The sequence below is a fragment of the Scyliorhinus canicula genome, chromosome 18, assembly GCF_902713615.1.
Source record: "Scyliorhinus canicula chromosome 18, sScyCan1.1, whole genome shotgun sequence".
Classification (NCBI taxonomy): Eukaryota; Metazoa; Chordata; class Chondrichthyes; order Carcharhiniformes; family Scyliorhinidae; genus Scyliorhinus; species Scyliorhinus canicula.
The window spans coordinates 115,340,552-115,362,975 of NC_052163.1; the positions used below are offsets into that span (position 1 = coordinate 115,340,552).

At 46.7% G+C, this 22,424-nt stretch overlaps 1 protein-coding gene across 1 annotated transcript in view; it reads right to left on the reverse strand.

The window, feature by feature from the left end:
* The window catches only part of tmem161a (transmembrane protein 161A), a 39,191-nt gene that overhangs the window by 14,052 nt on the left and 2,715 nt on the right, over nucleotides 1–22,424 (reverse strand). Inside the window, exons 2-8 of the mRNA XM_038777302.1 lie at nucleotides 21,760–21,863; nucleotides 19,761–19,841; nucleotides 13,015–13,112; nucleotides 12,087–12,243; nucleotides 7,735–7,886; nucleotides 6,513–6,576; nucleotides 4,889–5,032 (exon numbers count right to left, since the gene is read on the reverse strand). Of these exons, the coding sequence (XP_038633230.1) occupies nucleotides 4,889–5,032; nucleotides 6,513–6,576; nucleotides 7,735–7,886; nucleotides 12,087–12,243; nucleotides 13,015–13,112; nucleotides 19,761–19,841; nucleotides 21,760–21,863 (800 nt within the window). The remainder of the gene's footprint in view (nucleotides 1–4,888; nucleotides 5,033–6,512; nucleotides 6,577–7,734; nucleotides 7,887–12,086; nucleotides 12,244–13,014; nucleotides 13,113–19,760; nucleotides 19,842–21,759; nucleotides 21,864–22,424) is intronic.

Genomic DNA, 22,424 nt, shown 5'->3' on the forward strand with positions numbered 1-22,424 from the left:
GCTATTTGGCTCAGATTTTCAGTTCTCTCTCTCTCTCGCTCCCTCCCTCTCTTCTTCCCCCCCCCCCCCCCTCCCCCCCCTCCTTCCCCCCCCTCCCCCCCCCTCCTTCCCCCCCCCCTCTCTCCCCCCCTCCCCCCCCCCTCCTTCCCCCCCCCTCCCCCCTCCCCCCTCCCCCCCTCCTCCCCTCTCCCCCCCCCCTCCTCCCCTCTCTCCCCCCCTCCTCCCCTCTCCCCCCCCCTCCTCCCCTCTCTCCCCCCCTTCCCCCCCCTTCCCCCCCCTCCCCTCCCCCCCCCCCTCCTCCCCTCTTCCCCCCCCCCCCCCCCCTCCTCCCCTCTCTCCCCCCCCCCCCCCCCCCCCCCCCCCCCCCCTCCCCGAGACTGGCCCTTCACATTTAACATGCACATCTAACGTGTGTACTGCGTACACCTAACCTAGTACTGTGTGCAGTTCTGGTCGCCTCATTTTAGGAAGGATGTGGAAGCTTTGGAAAAGGTGCAAAGGAGATTTACCAGGAGGTTGCCTGGAATGGAGAGTAGGTCTAAAGAGGAAAGGTTGAGGGTGCTCTGCCTTTTCTTATTAGAATGGAGAAGGATGAGGGGCGACTTGATAGAGGTTTATAAGATGATCAGGGGAATAGATAGAGTAGACAGTTAGAGACCTTTTTCCCCAGGTGGAACAAACCATTACAAGGGGACATAAATTTAAGGTGAATGGTGGAAGATATACGGGGAGGGGGGATGTCAGAGGTCGGTTCTTTACCCAGAGAGTAGTGGGGTCATGGAATGCACTGCCTGTGGAAGTAGTTGAGTCGGAAACATTAGGGACCTTCAAGCGGCTATTGGATAGGTACATGGATTACGGTAGAATGATGGGGTGTAGATTAATTTGTTCTTAATCTAGGACAAAAGTTCGGCACAACATCGTGGGCCGAAAAGCCTGTTCTGTGCTGTATTTATCTATGTTCTATGTGCATGGTAGGTGGATTGGCCACACTAAAGTGCCCCTTAATTGGAAAAAAAAAGAACTGGGCATCATTTTAAAATGATTTCCCTTTCATAAATCCATGTTGACTGTGCCCAATCATACCATTATTTTTTAAGTATCGAGTTATCACATCCTTTATAATAGATTCTAATATCGTCTCTTATAAAAGATGTGATAACTAGACACTTCCTAAAGTGCAGCGCCCAGAATTCGATGTAATGCTCCAGCTGAGGCCAAACTGGTGTCTTATATAAATTCATCATAATCTCCTTGCTCTTTTACTCTATGCCCCTATTAATAAAGCCTAGTATTGTACTCTATGACCCTATTAATAAAGCATAGGATACAGCATGCTTTATTACCCACTCTCTTAACTTGTCCTTCAATGACTCATGTCCCTCTGCTCTGCACCCTGTTTGCTTTTTATTTTATATTCTCTCTCCATATTCTTCCGACCAAAATGAATCACTTCACATTTCTTCACATTGAACTTCATCTGTCACTTCTCCACCCATTCCATCAACCTCCACACAGTTCACAATGCTTCCACGTTTTGCACCATCGCATACTTTTAAATTGTACCCTGTACACTAAGGTCCAGGTGATTAATATATATCAGCAAAAGCAAGGATCCCAAAACTGACCCCTGGGAACTCCTCTACAGGCCTTCCTCTAGTTCAGAAAACACCCAATAACTACTATTTTTTGTTTCTGTCATTCAGCCAATTCCGTATCCACATTGCTATTGTCCCTTTTATTCAATAAGCTATAACTTTGTTCACAAGTGTGTTGTGTGGCGCTGTATGAAACACCGTTTGGAAGTCCATGTACACCACATCAACTGCAATGCCCTCATCAACCCTTCCTGTTACCTCATCTAAAAACTTCGGCTAGTTAGTTAAACATGATTTTCCCTTAAGAAACCCGTTCCGCTTTTGTTAATTAACCCACATTTGTCTACGTACTATTAAATACAATCGAGAATTAGGTTGAATATAGAAAGTTCAGAGGGGAAGTGAAAAAGTAACTAAGAGAAGTAAAGAGGGAGTATGAACAGAGACTGGCAACTAACGTAAAAGGGAATCCCAGAGTCTATAGGCACATGAATTGTAAAAGGAGGAGTAGGGCCAATTAAGGACCAAAATGGAGGGAGAGGACAAAGCGGAGGTATTAAATTTATAGTTTGCACCTGTCTTTACCTGAAATATTGTTTCTAGACGTTTCCCCACCACTGAAGTTTGAAGCTGTTGGGTTTATCTTTACATCTTTTTTGACATTTGCAATTCTTCAGTCCTCCGGGACCACGCCAGAGTTTCAGGATTGAAAAATTATGGTCAGTGCTTCTGCAATTTCCACCCTCATTTTCCTCAGGCTCCTTGGATGCAGCTTATCTAGTTCAGGTGACTTATCCACTTTAAGTACAGACAATCTATCCAATATTAATAATAATCTTTGTTGTCACAAGTAGGCTTACATTAACGCTGCAATGAAGTTACTGTGAAAAGCCCCTCGTCGCCACATTCCGCTACCTGTTCGGGTACGCAGAGGGAGAATTCAGAATAGCCAAATAACCTAACAGCACGTCTTTCAGGACTTGTGGAAGGAAACTGGAGCACACCACTTCTTTGTCAACTTTAAACCTTTCAGGTGTCTGAATTACCTCCTTTTGCACCATGGCCTGGGTAATATCATTTTTCTTGGTAAAGACAGGTGCCTCACGGTAGCATGGTGGTTAGCATCAATGCTTCACAGCTCCAGGGTCCCAGGTTCGATTCCCGGCTGGGTCACTGTCTGTGTGGAGTCTGCACGTCCTCCCTGTGTGTGCGTGGGTTTCCTCCGGGTGCTCCGGTTTCCTCCCACAGTCCAAAGATGTGCGGGTTAGGTGGATTGGCCATGCTAAATTGCCCGTAGTGTAAGGTTAATGGGGGGATTGTTGGGTTATGGGTTACGTGGGTTTAAGTAGGGTGATCATTGCTCGGCACAACATCGAGGGCCGAAGGGCCTGTTCTGTGCTGTACTGTTCTATGTTCTAAACTTTAAATTTAATACCTCAGCTTTGTCCTCTCCCTCGATTTTGGTCCTTAATTGGCCCTACTCCTCCTTTTACAATTCATGTGCCTATAGACTCTGGGATTCCCTTTTATGTTAGTTGCCAGTCTCTTTTCATACTCCCTCTTTACTTCTCTTATTTGCTTTTTCATTTCTCCTCTGAATCTTCCATAGATCATAGAAGTTACAGTGCAGGACGAGGCCATTCGGCCCATCGAGTCTGCACCGACTCTTGGAAAGAGCACCCTATCCAAGCCCACACCTCCACCCTATCCCCATAACCCAGTAACCTCACCCAACAATTTTGGACAATAAGGGCAATTTAGCATGGCCAATTGACCTAACCTGCACATCTTTGACTGTGGGAGGAAACCGGAGCACCCGGAGGAAACCCATGCAGGCACGGGGAGAACGTGCAGACTCCGCACAGACAGTGACCCCAGCCAGGAATCGAACCTGGGATCTTGGAGCTGTGAAGCAATTGTGCTAACCACTATACTACCATGCTGCCATATTCAACCCAATTCTCAATTGTATTTTCTACCTGAATCTATTCTGAGGGAATATACTGTGATGTTGCCCAGATTAGCTCTTCTTTGAATGTAGCACATTGTCCAGTTACCATTTTTCCTGAGAACCTCTGACTCCAAGTTATTTGGCCCAGATCTCTGTTGCCTTTCCCCCAGTTAATTATTCTTTATCTGGGCTGTTCTTTGTCCTTTTTCATCTTTCAGAAGTTAGTGTTGCAACTGCTTTATGTTGATTTAGATAGAGAAAGATTGGAACTGTGCTGTAGAAAGAATGGACTTGATGGGCCCATTTCTTGCTCCCTCCCGGGATCCCATTAGTGCATTGCCACAACATTTGTTCTTCAAAGCACCACATCGTTAGGACTTGGAGGAAGAAAATGAGCTGCTAAGTGGAAATGGGTTCAAATACTTACAGGTTCGAGATTTTGTGAGGAAGCAGGCACCGTGCTTTCCCGGTTTGCTGCCCTTGGGTTTGCAGAATAAGGTGCTATCGAGGGATGGGGTGGGTCAGGGTAAGGTGTCCGAGATTTATAAAGAGCGATTGGATTGGGAGGCAGCCCCAATAGCAGAAGTGAAACGGAAATGGGATGAGGAACTAGAAGGGAGTGGGGGGAAATGGAGGCCAGGATGTGGGAGGAGGCTCGGAGGAGGGTGAATGCGTCCTCGTCTTGTGCGAGGCTCAGCCTTATTCAGTTTAAGGTAATTCACAGGGCGCACATGACGGCGGCTAGGTTAAGCAGGTTTTTTGAGGGGTGGAGGAAGGTGTGGGCAGTGCACAGGGAGGCCCGCGAACCATGTTCACATGTTTGCCGCTTGTCCAAAACTAAAGGGGTTCTGGCAGGGTTTTGCGGACGCAATGTCCGAGGTGTTGAGGGTGAAGGTAGTCCTGAGTCCAGAAGTGGCGATATTTGTAGTGTCGGAAGACCCGGGAGTCCAGGGGGCGAGAGAGGCCGATATTCTTGCCTTTGCTTCCCTGGCAGACCGGAGACGGATTTGCTGGAGTGGAGGGACAGGAGCCACCGAAACCGGGAATGTGGGGAGTGACCTGGCGGAGTTCCTAAGGTTGGAGAAAATCAAGTTTGTCTTAAGATGGTGGGTCGATGGGTTTGTCCGAAGGTGGAAGCCATTCATTGACTTCTTCAAGGAGAATGGGAGAGGAGAATGGCAGGGGGTTTGGGGTGTTGATTAGCTAGTTGTTTATTTATTATGATGTTCCTGTTTGTTTATGCTCTTGATTTTGTTTGTATTTACTATTTATACACAACAAAAATATATATTTTTTAAAAGCACCGCACCCGTTATTTAGCTCCAGTTGCATTACTTACTGTATCAGAGGTTTGTCCGCCGTCATCATGAGAGCATCTAAATGAGTCTGCGCCATTCGGAGGCCCGGGAATGTTAAACATGCACCAATAAATGCAGAAAATCCAACCAATGAGAGTTTGAAGATTAGTCTGGAGATTGAGTAGCTGAAACAGAAAGAAATGTACATCACCCTGTGTGGATACATTACCACCAAAAACAAATTTGAATTAGGATGGAAATGGGCAAATTTTCAGAGGGACAACAGACTCTGAATGAAAATTTTTAATCTGCAGTTTCAGGCTCCAGATTAAACAACCAACAAACAGTCATGATGGGACGAATGGCCTCCTTCTGTGCTGCACTGTTCTATGAGTAAATGAGTGACATTATTTTATTTAAGAGGTGTTTGATGAGGGAGGAATGCAACCTGCCCTTCTTTGAGTAATGCCATAGGACTACATCTACAGCCAAATAAGGTCTGTCCTTTCAATTAAAGGTTAGCACTTTGGACAATGTAGTACTCCACTGGTTCTGCACAGGAGTGCCAGCCTGGACTAAAATGCTGGTTGCAAAAAATATAAAAATATTTGTACTTATATAGCACCTTTCACAACCTCAGGATGTCCCAAAGTGCTTCACAGCCAATGAAGGAATTTTAAAGCGTAACCAGTACTGTTGTGTATGAAATGTGGCAGCCAATTTGCACACAGTAAGATCCCACAATTCTCTCTCTCTCTCTCGTCATATAGCATCTACATTATCTGAGGGTTTCTAATCATGGTTCAAGAATGTCATGAAATCAAAATGGGACAAATAGAAGAGGCAGACCCCAAGAGTCAGCACGGTAGCATTGTGGACAGCACAATCGCTTCACAGCTCCAGGGTCCCAGGTTTGATTCCGGCTTGGGTCACTGTCTGCACATCCTCCCCGTATGTGCGTGGGTTTCCTCCGGGTGCTCCGGTTTCCTCCCACAGTCCAAAGATGTGCAGGTTAGGTGGATTGGCCATGATAAATTGCCCTTAGTGTCCAAAATTGCCCTTAGTGTTGGGTGGGGTTAGTGGGCTATGGGGATAGGATGGAGGTGTTGACCTTGGGTAGGGTGCTCTTTCCAAGAGCCGGTGCAGACTCGATGGGCCGAATGGCCTCCTTCTGCACTGTAAATTCTATGATCTATGAGTCAGATCAGCCTGTACAGGAATTGAACCCCCATCTGCATTATTAAGCTGATTATTAGCACTTTCATCTTAACATCTGAGCTAACCCACCCTCTCTTCCACAATTGGCAATGTGATAATGATCAAATCATCAGCTTTAATGATGCTGACATTGATCTGGAGAGAACTCTCCACCTCTTTTTCAATGTAGGGCTGTGCAATCTTTCATGTCCACTTGAGAGGCAAATGGGGCCTCCATTCAATGTCTTGTCTGAAGGACTACACCTCTAGTAGTGCAGCACTCGGTCAGAATTGCAATGGGACTGTCAGCCTGGATTATCAGCTCAAATCTCTGGAGCGTGACCTGAACCAACAACCTCCTGGTTGGAGATGAGAGTGCTACCCACTGAATCATAGCTAAAAGGAAAAATTGAGGAGCGAGATATGTAATGGCACAATTTGATATTAAATAAAATAAATGATACTCACGGCCAGATGACCACCCCTAGTTGCTTTAGAAAGACCTCCAGATTTTCATAAAAATTGGCAAAGCCTGCAGTGGGGACAAAATCAGATACCAATTGGCAGTGTTTACAGATACCTGTTCATCGAGTCAGTTCTACTTTCACTGTCTGTTGCCTTGTCAGTGACTTCATTTGATAAGTGCCCAATGTGTTCAGGCCTGGTCCCAGGATCTGTACTTCCCAATGTGTTCAGAAAAGGTCCCAGAGTCTGTACTTCCCAATGCATTCAGACCAGCTCCCAGGGTCTGTACTTCCCAATGCGTTCACACCAGGTCCCAGCCTCAGCCAGGTTCTAGTGGAGACAAGTCTTCAGCAGGAAGGTGGGCACAAGTTTTCAAAAAGCAAGAATATGATATAGGGAGGCCAAGAGATTAATGGCGCAGGAAACAGATCACAGAGACAAACTGAAGAAAGGTGGGAAAGCTTCACTCTTCAGGTAGCTATATTTAATTATTGTCTAGCACTTTGGATGTGAGCAATGCTGGCAACGCATTAATTATTGCATCATCACCATCTTCTCAGCAGAGCTGGCAATGGTCTTCTAATTCGTAGGGACTGCTTGTGCAACTGAATGGCTTGCCAGACTATTTCAAACAGCAATAAAACTCAACCACAAAGTGTGAGGCTGGGTCACCAGTCGGTCAGACTGGATTTCATTCCCCATAGAACATGAATGTCAAGATAACTTGGCTGCTTTCATGATCAGTTTTGCTGGTGCCAGATTGATTAAATTATCATAATTTTTCAGTCAGATTTAAAATTAATCTTTAGAACAGCACCATAACGGAGGCCAGGAATTCTGCAGAGGCTAACTCATCTCCTGACTCACTTCAGCCCATCCACCGTGTACGAGGCACAAGTCAGGACTGTGATGGAACACTCACTTTTAAATAACTACTACTGTTCTTTAAAAATTAATCTCAGTATGTGGGCACTGCTGACCAGGCTGTCATTTATGCCCATCCAAGTTGACCCCTCGAGACCTGGAGGGGAAACCACTGGACAACTCTGTTCCCATATGTCTGCTGGCCCTGACCTTCAAGATGGTGGAGTGGTGGGTTTGGGAGGTGCTGTCTTGCATTTGCTCTTGGAACTCAATGAGAAAACATCCACATACTGACTTGACCGCCTAGTCATTATATTATTTAGCTTGTGAAAAATAAATGGGAAATTTCCAAGGGACTTACCTGGTTCAAGGCCAAACTCCAGATAATCCTCCCGCACGACCAGGACTAACATAGAAATGAGGACAAAGAGGAATGCGAAGGTCAGGCAGACGGAACGCTCACCTCCTTCCTCGGTCTTGAAATAATGAATCATCAGAGAGAAGAGAACTTTGCTGCGCAAGTAGTGTCAAGGCGAAAGAGAGGGGTTTACAGAAGAATTGAATCAAAACACAGCCTATTTTGTGGGTCACCAAGCCAGTTTAAGACTGCGCTACTCATGACCGTTTTGCCATAGGCCACGGCCCCAAGTTGGGAATGATTCCCATATCTTGCCCTGGGAAAGGTGCCCGACATGGATCAGAACCCATACTTCACACCCCAAGCTCATTTCAGTAAACATAGGAATAGGAGGAGGCCATTGAGCCCCTTGAGTCTGATCAATTGGATCATGGCTAATCTGCACCTTAATTCCATTTACCCTCCTTAGCACCATTATCCAACAAAAATCTATTGATTGGTCTTGAAAATTTGAATTGACCCTCAGCAGCTTTTACGGAATTAAAGTTTGAGGTTTCCACTGTTCTTTGAGTGGAACAATCCATCCTGATTTCACCCCTGAATTGGTCCATTTGATCTGCACTCCTCCCATCAGAGGATATAGTTTCTCTCCGTCTACCCCTTAATGACAACTCAATTAAGATAATCCTTCGACCTTCTAAACCCGAGGGAGGACAAGCTAAGATTATAAAACCTACCCTCAGAATTCAATACTCCAAGCCTTGGTATAATTCTGGTGAATCTGGAGAATTGTTTTCTCCCATTAGAATCATATAGCACAAACAGCGGCTGTGATTATGCTGGCACTTTGGAGAGAGAGATACAATAGGATGGAATCCTAATTCCAGAAACATCCTACAACAGGGTATAAACCGCCCCATGTTTGGAGGGCTAACAAAACAAGGTGGCAACTGACAGCCTTGGGAGGGGTCAGTGGCATTGATAAGACAGGCAATAGTCTGTGCAACTTCTGCACGTTCTCCCCGCGTCTGCGTGGGTTTCCTCCAGTTTCCTCCCACAAGTCCCGAAAGATAGGTGAATTGGACATTCTGAATTCTCCCTGTGTAACCGAACAAGGGCAGCACGGTAGCATGGTGGTTAGCATAAATGCTTCACCGCTCCAGGGTCCCAGGTTCGATTCCCGGCTGGGTCACTGTCTGTGCGGAGTCTGCACGTTCTCCCCGTGTGTGCGTGGGTTTCCTCCGGGTGCTCCGGTTTCCTCCCACAGTCCAAAGATGTGCGGGTTAGGTGGATTGGCCATGATAAATTGCCCGTAGTGTCCTTAAAAAAAAAGTAAGGTTAGGGGGGAGGGGGGTTTGTTGGGTTACGGGTATAGGGTGGATACGTGGGTTTGAGTAGGGTGATCATTGCTCGGCACAACATCGAGGGCCGAAGGGCCTGTTCTGTGCTGTTCTATGAACAGGCGCCGAAGTGTGGTGACTTGGGGATTTTCACAGTAACTTCATTGCAGTGTTAATGTAAATCTACTTGTGATGCTAATAAAGATTAGTAGTAGTACTAAGTATGGGGACATTCAGGATTCTGTGTGATAGCATCGTCAGATAGAAGAGAAAAGTAGCATCACTTGGCTTGTATGTCACAAATTGAAGCCCTTGCAAAATCAGGATGTCCCCCCCCCCAGTCCAGTTGCCACCCACCAGCAGCGGAGCACAGCAACGCAGTGCAACCTGTCACAACCACTCAACAGCTGGATAAGCTGTTCTAACATGCCAATGGAGGGTGGGAGTGGTTGGGGAGGATGAGAGGGGCCTGACCCATTAGGCTGTCCTTGTCGACTGCTCTTTTCAAATAACAGCGGTCAGTTTGTTTATCCCCCACTGATTACTTGAGGAGGAAGATTAGCAGCGCTGTAAACACTTCAATTCATTACACGGACAGCTCCCTGCAGGGGACAATGCCATTAACCACTTTTACAGCTTGTCAGAGAGTCAATGGTTACCCAATAAGTTAAAACATTTCAACTGACTGAAAGGAAGGAGTGTGGCAGTCTCGCTCCTTGATGTAAAATGCAAATATATTTTATGGACTTATCAGGAACCCACTGGAGATACCTTCTCCATAAAAAAAACATAAATCTTTTCACCTGCTCATCAATAATTTGGAACAATAACAAGCCTACTTTAATGTTACAGTTCTGGAAAGCAACAACCAGACCTCAAAGTAGATAAACTGAGAGCTAGTCTTCTTTATAAAGAAGTCTCAGCTTGAATTATTTGGTAGCATTCGTGTCACTGGAATCGGAAGGTCATGTTGCTCACAGTCCACTCCAGAACATAAAATCCAAGCTCACTCTGTGGTGCACGCCTAGGGAGTGCTGAAAAATCTGAGGTTTTTAAAAATGTATTCATTTATGGGATTGGGTATCACTGGCTAGGCCAGCATTTATTGCCCATCCTTAATTACCCCTGAGAAGGTGTTGGTGAGCGTTTTATTGAAATGTTGCAGTCCATGTGGTGTAGGTAGTGCTTTTAGGGAGGGAGCATTAGAACTTTGGCCCAGTGACAATGAAGAACAGCAATATAATTCCAAGTTAGGATGGTGTGTGACTTGGAGGGGCGCTTGTAGGCGATGGTGATCCCATCTGCTATCCATGTCCTTCTAGGTGCCGTCGAAGGAGCCTTGCCAGTTGTTGCATTGCATCTTGTAGATGGCACACACTGCAGCTACTGTGTATCGGTGATGGAGGGAGTGAATGTTTAAGTTGGTGGATGGGGTGCCAATCAAATGGGCTACCTTGTTCTGGATGGTGTCAAGCTTCTCAAGTGTTGTTGGAGCTGTACACATCCAAGCAAGTGGAGAGCATTCTATTACACTCCTGACTTGTGCCTTGCAGATGGTGAACAAGTTCTGGGGAGTGAACAGGTGAGATACCTGCCACAGAATTCCCAGCCTCTGACTTGCTCTTGTAGCCACAGTATTTATATGGCTAGTCCAGTTCAACCTCTGGCAAATGGTAACCCCCCTCCAAGATGTTTTTGAGAGTAATGCCATTGAATGTCAAAGAGAGATGGTTAGTTTCTGCCTTTTTGGGGGTCATGGCCTGGCACTTAAGTGTTGCAAATGTTACTTGCCACTTACCAGCCCAAGTCTCATATTGCCCAGGTCTTGCTGCATTTGGACATGGACATCTGTATCTGTTGATTTACGAGGTGTTGAACATTGCACACCCATCAGCGACATCCCCACATCTGACCTTATAATGGAGGGAAGGTCATTCATGAAGCAGCTGTGATGGTTGGGCCTGGGACACTACCCTAAGGAACTCCTGTAGTGATATCCCAGGTCTGAGATCATTGACCTCCAGCCACCACATACATCTTCCTTTGTGCCAGGTATGACTCCAGCCAGTGGAGAAATTTCCCCGATTCCTACTGAATGCATTTTTACTAGGGCACTTTGATGCCACACTCAAACTGCAGTGACGTCAAGGGCAGTCACTCTCAGCTCACTGTCTTTTAGATGAGACGCTAAACCGAGGCCCAGTCTGCCCTGACAGGTGGATGCAAGATATTTAATGTCACTGCTTTGAAATATGCACAGAAGAGTTGATCCTAATATTCTCCCCACAACCAGTGTCGCCAAAAAAGTAACAAATGGGTCATTCATCCTATTCATATTTGTGGAATCTTGATGTGAGCAGAATGATGCCATGTTTGTCTTTATTTTGTAAATAAATTTAGTGTACCCAATTAAAGGGCAATTTAGCATGGCCAATCCACCTATCCTGCACATGTTTTTGGGTTGTGGGGGTGAGACCTACACAAACACAGGGCCATGTTTTTTTTATACCAAGAGCAACTGCACTTGGGATTCAAAAAAACAATTCATTGGTTGTGAAGCACTTTTGGATGCCCTAAGGATATCACAGGTGTTATATTATAATAAAATACATAAGTAGATCATCTGTTTTAGTGATGTTGGTTGTGGAATAAACATAGGCCTCAAACACCAGGGGTAACCCTCCTGCTCTTCTTTGAAACAGTGTCACTGGATCTTGTACAGCCACCCGAGGGGGCACGCAGGGCCTCAGTTTAAAAGTCTCATCCGAAGGACAACAGTGAAACACTCCCTCAGTACTGCACTGGGAATGTCAGCTTGGATTTTGGGTCCAAGTCTCTGAGGTGGGGCTTAGATCCAGGTCCTTCTGACTCAGGAGCGAGTGTGCTACCAACTGAACCTCGGTTAATACCAAGGCATAATTGATAAGTCAGCATCCCTGCTCATGTTAATTTGTTTAGTGCAAACGGATTTTGGTACACAGCAGGGTCGACATGGGGGAAGGTGCACAAGGATACATCCCAAAGGCCAATGTGAGCAGGCACCACAGCACACCGACGTTCACTTCCCCATGAATGCTGAGCAGGCTGTAGTAAGCCTCTGTGAACATGTAAACCAGTGTCGCATACAAGACAAAATCCACCAGCCACTGGTAGTCCAAGAAGTAGCGCAGGACTAAACAGAAAGAGAAAAAGAAAAGAAACAATGTTAACCTAGGTACTATTTCACAAAAACACCAATGTTACTTCATGTTTAGCCCATCCAGTCCATGTTGGTATTTATTCTCCATATGAGCTGTAACCCTAGTTCCATGTGCTTGGTACATTCTCATAACTCTTTATCTCCCTTTCATTCAACCTACTTACCCAACATATTCTTCAAATGTTACCATTGTGCCTGCTTCAGTTGTACATCCAAGGTGATTATCAGACACTATGACACTATTTAAAACTAAGCCACTGAAGGTGTAGGGAGGTGGAGAGGTTGAGGCAAAGAATTTCAGTGCGAGGGACCCAGGAAGCCAATCGCAGAGTGAAGAAAACAGGGGATGTTCAAGAGACCAGAATTGGATGAGCGTAGATCTCAAGAGGGTTGTAGGGCCGGAGGAGGTAACAGGGACAGGGGAGAGACAAAGCCATGAGGGATTTGAAAACAAGCTTGAGAATTTTTAAACTGTGATGTTGCTTGATTGGAAGCCAGTCTAGATCAGCAAGCAAAGGGGCTGATAGTAAACCGGACTTGGTGTGAGCTGAATACAAGCACGAGTATAAGTGGACATGGTACTGAACGACAGTCAGTGCCTAAGGAACAACCATCAGCACCTTCAAGATAAGAGGGGAGATGAATCATCACCTGTTTCACAATTAACCCAGTCTAAATCTCACAGCCTGGCTGAACATCAACTGCTATAATGATGATTATTTCAGGTCTTCACATGCTCCTTACCAAGAGCATCGAGTGGACTGATCGGTTTTGATTCCAACTGCAGATTGATGTCCTTTGGCACCGTCTCAGGTTTGGTCTCTGTGACACCATTTTGCCTCCTGTCAGCAAAAGACAAGAAAGTGAGGTGACAAAAATAATTGGGATGAACAACTGTCTCTGCACTTCACATCCGGCAAGCCTGCAGGTACAATTTAGTGGCTCTTCTGATTTCACACCAAGTCCTTTCTTCTCAATCTTGCTCTCAAATGGAAACTCTCACATCTCCTGTACCATTACAGCCGCCTTCAGAAGCTTGGCCTCCTGTTTCTTACCCAACACCCCATCATCTACTAACTCTCTATGTCCAAGTATGTCATTTTTATAGAAGATTAAAGCAAATTACCGCAGATGCTGGAACCTGAAACGAAAACGGAAAATGCTGGAGAATTTCAGCAGGTCTGACAGCATCAGTGGAGAGAACGGAGCAAACGTTTGGAATCTGGATGACTCTTTGTCAAAGCTAGAGAACTGGAAATATGATGCGATTTATACTATTGTGGGGTGGGGGGTGGGATGGTCGTGGTGGCGCGTGAGGCTGGATAGAGGACCCGCGATAGGTGGAGATTGACAAAGATGTTGTGGACAAAAAGCATTCAGTCCATGTTGGTATTTATTCCCCATATGAGCTGTAACCCTAGTTCTCTCCGGGATACCCTGGTACACTCCTCCATCACCCCAACACCTTACTCTCTTTATACGGCACCTTTTCATGCAATCGCCGAAGGTGCAACATCCGCCCCTGCTCACCATCCAATGGCCTAAACACTCTATTCAAGTCGGGCAGCGCTTCACGTGCACCTCCTTCAATCTGATCTATTATACTCGCTGCTCCCAATACGGTCTAATCTACATTGGAGATTGCAGAACACCTTCGGTCTATCCGCAAGTAGGACCCAGACCTTCCTGCCACTGCCATTTCAATTCACCGTCCTGCTCTCATGTCCACACATCCATCCTTGGCCTGCTGCAATGTTCCAGTGAAGCCCAATGCAAACTGGAGGAACAGCGCCTCATCTTCTGATTAGGCACGTTACAGCCTTCCTACTTACTTCAGTCTGTGAACTCTCTCCTCCACCATCACCCCATAATTCTGTCAATTTACTTTCATTTCTTCCATCGATCTGTTTTTCCTTCACCAGTCTCCCCTCCCCTACCCCACTAGGGCTGTGTGTTCCCTGTTCCAAGTTGTCCTTTGACACACTGCTTACCTCTGTTCTGCAATTAACACATTCTGATCTCTTAATATACCACCATCAGCACCCTTAAGTCATTATCTCTACCATTTACATTCCCTTTGTCTTTTTGATAATGACATCTTTGTCAATCTACACTTATCGCTGGCCCTCTATCCAGCCAAACCTGCCCCCCACCACCCAAGTCCTATTTCCAGTTCTCTCTAGCTTTGATGAAGAGTCATTCAGACTCAAAACATTAGCTCCGTTCTCTCTCCACAGACGCTGTCAAATTTGCTGAGATTGTTCAGCATTTTCAGTTTTATGTTTTTTTTTATTTGTTCAGGTGATCTGGGGTTGCTGGCTAAGCCAGCATTTGTCACCAATGACTAATTGTCCGAGAAGACAGTGGTGGGACGTCTTCTTGAACTGCTGCAGTCCTCAAGACCATAGTATATAGGAGCAGAATTTGGTCATAAGTTCCATTGAGTCTACTCTGACATTCGATCGTGGTTAATTTTCTATTTTCCTGCCTTCTCCCCGTAACCCCTGATCTCCTTATTAATCAAGAACCTATCTATCGCTGTCTTAAAAACACTCTGTGACTTGACCTCCACAGCCTTCTTCAGCAATGAGTTCCACAGATTCACCACACTCTGGCTGAAGAAATTCCTCCTCAGCTCAGTTTTAAAGGATTGTTCCTTCAGTCTTCATGTTTTACAAACACCCACAGTGCTATTTAGAGCGGAATTCCAGTATTTTGACCCAGCAACAATGAACGAACAGTGATATACTTCCAAGTCAGCATGGTGTGTGGCTTGGAGGATAACTTGCAGGTGGTGGTGTACCCATGCATCTACTGCCCTTGTGTTTCTTGGTTGTAGTTGATCCTGGGTGCTCCCCAAGGAGCCTTATCATAGAATTTAGTGAATTTGGCCCATCAAGTTTGCACCAGCTCTTGGAAAGAGCACCCTACTTAAGCCCATACCTCCACCCTATCCCTGTAACCCAGCAACCCCATCTAATCTAAGGGCAATTTAGCATGGCCAATCCACCTAACCAGCACATCTTTGGAACGTGGGAGGAAACCAGAGCACCCAGAGGAAACCCACGGAGACACGGGGAGAACGTGCAGACAGTGATCCAAGCCAGGAATCGAACCTGGGACCTTGGAGCTGTGAAGACATAGTGCTAATCACTATGCTAATGTGCTGCACCACGGTAGAACTTGGTGAGTTATTGCAGTGCATCTTGTAGATGATACACACTGTTGGTTCTGTGGGTCGGTGGTGGAGCGAGTGAATGTTGAAGGTGGTGGATGGGGTGCCAATCAAGTGGGCTGCTTTATCTTGGATGTTGTTGAGATTCTTGAGTGTTGTTGGAGCTGCACTCATCCAGGCAAGTGAAGAATATTCTATCACACTCCTGACTTGTGCCTTGTAGATGTGGACAGGCTTTGGGGAGTCAGGATGTGGGTTCCTTGCCACAGGATTCCCAGCCTCTGCTGTGCTCAGGTAGCCAAAGGGTTTTTATCATTGGTCAATAGTAACCCCCAGAATGTTGATACTGCAAAACTCAGCAGTGGTAATGCCATTGAATGTCAAGCGGCGATGGTTAGATCCTCTCTTGTTGGGAGATGGTCGTGCCTGGCACTTGTGTGTTGCAAAGGTTACTTGCCACATCAGCCCAAACCTGATTATTATCCGGGCATTGTTGCATTTGGACATGGACAACTTCAGTATCTGACGAGTCACGAATGATGCTGAACATTGTCCTATCAGCGAACATCCCACTTTTGACATTATGATGAAAGGAAAGTCATTAATGAAACAGTTGAAGATGTTTGGGCCGAGCATTCTAGCTTGAGGAACTCGTGCAGCGCTATTCCATCCTGAGTTGATTGATCAGCAACAGCCGCAACCATCTTCCTTTGTGCTAGGTATGACTCCAACCATTCGAGGATTTTCCTTGATTACCACCGACTTCAGTTTTGTTAGGGCGCCTTGATTCCAAGGCTGTAATGAAGTCAGGAGCTGAGTGGCCCTGCCAGAACCTGAATTGAGCGTCATAGAACATAGAACAGTACAGCACAGAACAGGCCCTTCGGCCCTCGATGTTGTGCCGAACAATGATCACCCCACTTAAACCCACGTAACCCGCATACCCGTAACCCAACAATCCCCCCATTAACCTTACACTACGGGCAATTTAGCATGGCCAATCCACCTAACCCGCACATCTTTGGACTGTGGGAGGAAACCGGAGCACCCGGAGGAAACCCACGCACACACGGGGAGGACGTGCAGACTCCACACAGACAGTGACCCAGCCGGGAATCGAACCTGGGACCCTGGAGCTGTGAAGCATTGATGCTAACCACCATGGTCAGTGAGCAGGTCATTGCTGACTAAATGCTGCTTGATAGCACAGTCAATTACATTTTCCATCACTTTGCTGATGATTGAGAGTAGGCTAATGGGGTAGTAAATGACTGGGTTGGATTTTCCCAGCACATACCTGGGCAATTTTCCACATTGTCTGATAGATGCTAGTGTTGTAGCTGCACTGGACCAGCTTGACGAGGGACGCAGCTAGCTCTGGAGCCTTTAGTACAATTGCCAGAATGTTGGCATGGTCCAATAACCTTTATTGAATCCAGTGTCTTCAACCATTTCTTGTTATAATGTGGAGTGAATCGAAAGTCCTGAAGACAAACACCTTTGATGCTGAGGACCTCAGGGGGAGGTCAAGGTGGATCATTCATTCAGCACTTCTGCTGAAGATGGTTGCAAATGCTTTAGTCTTGTTCTTTGCACTGACGTGCTGGGCTCCTCAATCATTGATATTTGTGGAATCTTCCCCTCCAGTCAACTGTTTAAATTTTTCAACACCATTCGAGACTGAATGGAACTGAACTTTGTCTCCACAAGGACAGTGCTTGCGGTGGTCACTCCTACCAATACTGTCATGGATAGATGCATCTATGACAGATAGATTAGTGAGGACAAGGACAATAGTTTTTTCCCTCTTGTTGATTTCCTCGCCACCTGTTGCATTCCCAATCTATCAGCTATGACCTTTAGGACTAGTTCAGCTCATGATGTGGAGATGCCGGCGTTGGACTGGGGTGAGCACAGTAAGAAGTCTTACAACACCAGGTTAAAGTCCAACAGGTTTGTTTCAAACACTCGCTTTCGGAGCACTGCTCCTTCCTCAGGTGAAGGAAGGAGACCTTGGACGTGCGCCGTTCACCCGAGGAAGGAGCAGTGCTCCGAAAACTAGTGTTTGAAATAGTCCAGCTCAGTTAGTAGTGGTGTTACTTAGCCATTCTTAGTGACGAGACATTGAAGCTCTCCCGCCCAGAAGACATCCTATCCCCTTGCTGTCAAAATAATGGCTGTAGGATCTCTATATATCCAGTAGAATGATCAAAAGGAGCCTCAGTATAATATCTCACCAGGGGCAGCACGGTGGCGCAGTGGGTTAGCACTGCGGCCTCACGGCGCTGAGGTCCCAGGTTCGATCCCGGCTCTGGGTCACTGTTCGTGTGGAGTTTGCACGTTCTCCTCGTGTTTGCGTGGGTTTCGCCCCCACAACCCAAAAACGTGCAAGCTAGGTGGATTGTCCACTCTAAATTGCCCCTTAATTGGAAAAATGATTGGGTACACTAAATTTATTTTTTTTAAAACAGCATAGACTATTTGTTCAGGTCCTGGTGTGGAAATTGAACCTACAATCTTCTGACTCAGAGGCACAGGTCCTACCTCTAAGCCCCACGGATATTTGCCAAACTTTACGGGCGCAATTTGTACCCACCAGTCGCGGGAGAGCCTCAAATTGGGCTTTACACGAGTTGACTGACCTGCAGCGCCCAGTGCAATCTGGATTGCGCCCTGACTGGGCACGAACTAGATAATAATGGCTCATTTAAATATCCCAACGCCTTATTCACCCGCCGTCTGCAAGTCAATGGCAGCACCTGCGAGGTGTCGTCAAGACACCATTTTAAGGGCCTGCAGAAAGATGGAGCGTGAAAGGGGGGGTCCTGAAAGGGGGGAGAGGGGGGTGTGGCAGGGCAGCCTTTCAAAATTATGCCGCGATCTGTGAGGAGCCAGTCCTGCTGGCGAGCTCAGCTACCCAGTGTCGGAAATATTTCAAGTGTGGCCTCGATGGGCAGAAACATCTCGAGGCCCAAAAACCGGCTACGTGCCGTTGAATAGCAGTGTCAATCTCGGCATTGCAGCTGCCGATAACCATCTCCCAAACCTGCCCCAAACCAGACTTTGACATTTTTAGGGTGAATCGTGCCCTTCGGGACAGAGTCCCGTAGCGCACGAGATTAGCCAGGTGTTTCCTGGTGCTCAGAGCACCGAGAAACATCCTGCTATCTAACGCCCATCTGCGTAGTTCAGAGGCCTCAGCCGGGAACTCCCTGACAAGGCCACACAGCCCCGTATTCTGCACTGAGCCGGAGCTCCTCAGTGCAGCGAGAGATCGGGACGTCATTTTAAAACCTCGAGACCCCTAAGTGACCCCCAAAACCTGCCCCACCCAAGCCCCAACACACTAAAAGGAGGTCCCCGGACTCCCTGCAACCCCCCACACCAAAGCAGGGAACCCCCCCCCCATGGCCCGATCACCGCCGTGCAAATAAATGCCAGCGTGTCACCTTGGCAGTGCCAGCCTAGCACCTGGTAGTGCCCACCAGCTGGCAGTGCCACCTGGCATGTGCCAGGCTGACACCCAGATGGCATTGCCAGGTGCCCGGCTGGTAGTGCCAGAGGGTATCCAATTCCCTGGGGGATCCCCATGAGTGCCATTCCACCTGGCCGGCGCACATCCACCCTCTCCAAAGCAACGAGTTAGATCTCATGCCCTGGGTAGATCTCAGGCATGCATATAATAGTAATCTTTATTATAGTCACAAGTAGGCTTACATTAACACTGCAATGAAGTTACTGTGAAAATCTCCTAATCGTCACGCTCCAGCTCCTGTTCGGGTACACTGTCGGAGAATTCAGAATGTCTAATTCACCTAACATCATGTCTTTCGGGACTTGTGGGAGGAAACTGGCCGGCACCCGGAGGAAACCCATGCAGACATGGGGAGAATGTGCAGACTCCACACAGACAGTGACTCAAGCAGGGAATCGAACCTGGGCCCCTGGCACAGTGAAGCAACAGTGCTAATCACTGTGCTACCATTAGAGTGAGACTAACTGCCTCACTCTAATATGCAGATTTCTGCAGAATTTAATATTGCAACATCTCGCGAGGCGTGGCAAACTAGTGGATCCCGAAAGAGTGGCGTTGCAAGGTGCAGATTCCGCCCTATATCTTTCTTTCCTCTTGAGGACACAGTCAGCCTGAACTCCGTGCATTCTTGCTCCACTTCTCAGTGATGTGTACACCAGCGAATGCGAAAATAGCAAAGACAGCTCTTATTTGCAAAGAAAATACACTGAGATTCAAGCAGGATAATTTTGCTTGGGAACTATTTCCTCCATAAGGTGGATGCAAGAATGCTTGACCAACCTGTCTCTCTTCACTCTGGGTTTCTGTTTTCCAGCCAGGACCCGGAGTTCTTCATCTGACGGGTGTCTGAATCGGAATAGGCTGCCGAGAAAATGGAACATATAATTAGCAGAACTCCCCAATTCCTACTGGGTCAAAGAGACTTAACAAGTATTTTGATATTTGGTTATAATTGTTAGTGTAAATTTCGGCTAGCCGGGGGAACGAGCTACGGTACCTGCAGCTCAAAAACTTCTTACGAAAGGAGACAAGGACGTACCCACAACCGCCACGACAGACACTACTGGAAGACCTATTGGACGCAAGTATCCTAGAGAAAGGGAACTGTAGCGACATGTATGACCGACTGGTAGAAAGGGACGACACCGTACTGGACGCAACAAGAATGAAATGGGAGGACGACCTGGGGATTGAGATAGGATGGGGACTCTGGAGCGAAGCACTGCATAGGGTCAACTCCACCTCCACGTGCGCAAGGCTCAGCCTGACGCAACTAAAAGTGGTACATAGAGCCCACTTAACAAGAAACCGTATGAGTAGGTTCTTCCCGGAGGTGGAGGACAGATGTAAACGGTGCCAAAGAGGCCCGGCCAACCACGCCCACATGTTCTGGTCTTGCCCCAGACTTGTGGAGTACTGGACAACCTTCTTCGAGGCTATGTCCAAAGTGGTGGGGGTGAGGGTGGAGCCATGCCCGATAGTGGCGGTCTTCGGGGTTTCAGACCAGCCAGATCCATTCCTGGGGGAGGAGGGCGGACGCCCTTGCCTTTGCCTCCCTGATCGCCCGCCGTAGAATCCTGTTTGGCTGGCGGTCAGCAGCACCGCCCAGAGCTGCAGACTGGCTGTCCGACCTCTCGGAATCTCTCCAAATTGAGAAAATCAAATTTGTCATCCGCGGGTCAGACGACGGCTTCCACAGAACATGGGAGCCATTCATGCAATTGTTCCGGGACCTGTTTGTGGCCAACGAACAAGAGGAAGAATAGTCGGGTGGCCAAGAATCAGGGGAAAATGGATGGGAATCGGGGGGGGGGGGCAATGCCCAAAACCAAACTGTAAATAAATGCCTATAAACATGTGCCTCGGCCATATTGGGGAATGTAAATTATGTATGCCGGCTAAAGGGGGCGGCCACAGTTGTTATTATGAAGATGTTTACCTGTAAATATACATGTTAATTTTTGCGTGTTTTTTTTTCTAATAATTTGTAATTTGTTGGATATAAAATATGAAAACTCAATAAAAATCATTTTTTTTAAAATCAAAAATAAATAAATCAATAATTATTAGTGTGGCCTTGAAGTCACAAGTAGATCCAGACTGTGTGACTTAGCGGTACGAAGGAAACATTTGTGAACCAGCTAGGATTTTGGTTTTCTAATTTTTCCAAGGGGCAATTTAGCGTGGCCAATCCATCTACCCTTCACAGCTTTGGGTTGTGGGGGTAAGACCCATGCAAACACGGGGAGAATGGGAAAACTCCACACAGACAGTGACCCAGGGCCTGGATCGAATCCGGGTCCTCAGCGATGTGAGGCGACAGTGCTAACCACTGCGCAACCATGCCACCCGGCTAGGATTTTATGACAATTTCATGGTCATTTTGGTGGGAGTCCAGTAATGTAATCGTTATACTATTATACCCATCAACTCTTAGAACCGTCAGAAAGAAGAGACTTTGATTCCATGATGTTGGGCTGAATTTGCCTCCGAAGCACAAGACAGCAAAAGAACAAAGCTAATTTATCAACTCCTGATCAGCGCCCAGTGATCCCTCCAAGTCATACACCATGGTTCAAAATGTACATGATTGGATGTAGAACAGGACCAGGCTCAGCTATGCAGCATTCTACAGTTGAATAACCTGCCAACATTTCAGTCCTGTGACTCACGAAGAATGATAGTATCAGGGACCTGTATCCCAGTGACATCCAACAGCTTCAGGAGAGATTTTAAAATTGACCAAAAACAAAATTAACCAAGGTAGATTTTTTTTTACCTGCCATTACAGAGTAGCCAGCGACCTATGGAGTAATGAGGTGCCAATCTCTGCATGAGGGTTGCCATCAGCAGACTCACAACCAGCTGAACTCCTATAACCCCCTGGTAGAAAACAAAATGAATTTCATAAATGCCAAGTAATGAAAAGAACAGCAGAATTATCCTTCAGGTGGCACCCTTTACCCTTGTTTCTATTTTATTAACTGCTCCAGTGAACCTCTCTCTCCATATCTCATTCTACTCGTCCTCTCCATGCTTAGATCTCAGGACTCATTGCACCACCCTCATATTGATTTATTCGTCCCCAGAAACTCAAAACTGTGGAACTTCTTTTGGCTTCCCTTCGTCCGAGAATCTACTGTATTTTAAAATCAGCGCCAGTCACAGCTCAGTGCAACACTCTGCACAGAGTTAGACAGTTGTGGTTTTGAGTCCCACTGCAGAGACTTCAGTATAAAATCCAGGCTGTCATTCCAGTGCGGTACTGAAGGAACCCCGCGGTGCTAGAAGTTCTTTAAGATGCAATGCTAAACCAAGGTGCTGTTGACTCGAAGGTGGATGCAAATGGTAATGTCATTGAATGACAAAGAGAAATGATTAGATTGTTGGAGATAGTCAATACCTGACACTTGTGTGGCACAAATGCTGCTTGCTACTTATTAA